This window comes from Piliocolobus tephrosceles, unplaced genomic scaffold (assembly GCF_002776525.5).
Source record: "Piliocolobus tephrosceles isolate RC106 unplaced genomic scaffold, ASM277652v3 unscaffolded_3445, whole genome shotgun sequence".
In the NCBI taxonomy this organism is placed as follows: domain Eukaryota; kingdom Metazoa; phylum Chordata; class Mammalia; order Primates; family Cercopithecidae; genus Piliocolobus; species Piliocolobus tephrosceles.
Window position 1 is genome coordinate 1 of NW_022318143.1, and position 1094 is coordinate 1094.

Here is a 1094-nt window from a genome sequence, read left to right on the forward strand (position 1 = left end):
GGCTGGGAGGGGAGGCTGGGTCTGGATGGGCAAGAGGGCTCTGCCAGACCCCAACGTCCACGTCCCCGTCCCCGTCCCCGCAGGGCCGCCTTCAACAACAACGTGAGCGTGGCCTACGAGTGCCTGAGCGCCGGCGGGCGCAGGAAGAGGCCAGGGCTGGATGGACGCACCTACAGCGAGCTGCTCAGGCGCATCTGCCGGGACGGCCAGGCCCCCGAGGAGGTGGTGGCGCCGCTGCTGCGCAAGGTGCAGTGCCGTGACCACGAGGCGGTGCCGCTGAGCGTCTTCCGCGCGGGCACGCTCACCTGCTTCGTGCTGCTGGAGTTCGTGGCGCGCGCCGGCGCGCTCTTCCAGCTGCTGGAGGACCCGGTCGCCGCCGTGGCCGACCGCCGCGTGGGCCAGGCCGTGCTGGACACCCTGGAGGGCGCGCTGCAGGCCAGCGACGCCGCCGCGCCCGCGCGCTTCCTGGAGGCCGGCTCGCGCCTGGGGCCCGACAGCCTGGCGCTGGCGCTGGACCGCGCCGTCGGGGGGCGGCGGCCCAGCGCGCCCATGACCCGCGAGGAGTTCCTGGAGAGGGCCGCCGCGCTCTTCATCGCCAAGGTCAAGCCGGTGGGCTGAGCCCCGTGCGCCACGCGGATCCGGGATCTGCACTGGGGGGTCTCCGCGTGCGGGGCGCGCGGAGCCTTCCCCTCACCCCGGTGAGGGCCTGCAACGAGGCGCCCAGCCCTGCGGAGGAGGCTGGGGCTCCCAGGAATCGGACGCCCCCTCCCCAAACACCTTCGCGGCCGCCCCTCCACCCCCGCGGGAGCCCCTGCCCCGCGCTAATAAAATCTGTTGCGAGGCTGACGCTGGTGTGTGCGCGCCCACCTCCCAGCCCCGGTGCCCACCTCCCAGCCCCGGTGCCCGCAGAAGACGCTTTTCCCCAGCGGTACCCCCACGGCTCCGGAACCGCGGCGGCTGGAGGCTGGATTCGAGGCCGGAAACACCGGGACCCCTGGACCCGGCCTGGTGGGAGCAGCGGAGGGGGACGCCCTACGGGGCCCTGCGAAGCCTGAGGCCGGAGGGCAGGTGGCTCTTCTGGAACGCAGGGACCA

At 74.2% G+C, this 1094-nt stretch overlaps 1 protein-coding gene across 1 annotated transcript; it reads left to right on the forward strand.

The window, feature by feature from the left end:
* Positions 1–3: 3 nt before the first annotated feature.
* Positions 4–846, forward strand: LOC111531838 (tubulin polyglutamylase complex subunit 1-like; the record flags this gene model as incomplete). Its single annotated transcript, XM_023199150.1, has 1 exon — positions 4–846. A coding segment is annotated over one exon (615 nt), but the record flags the coding sequence as incomplete, so codon positions are not given.
* Between the last annotated feature and the right edge of the window lie 248 nt (positions 847–1094).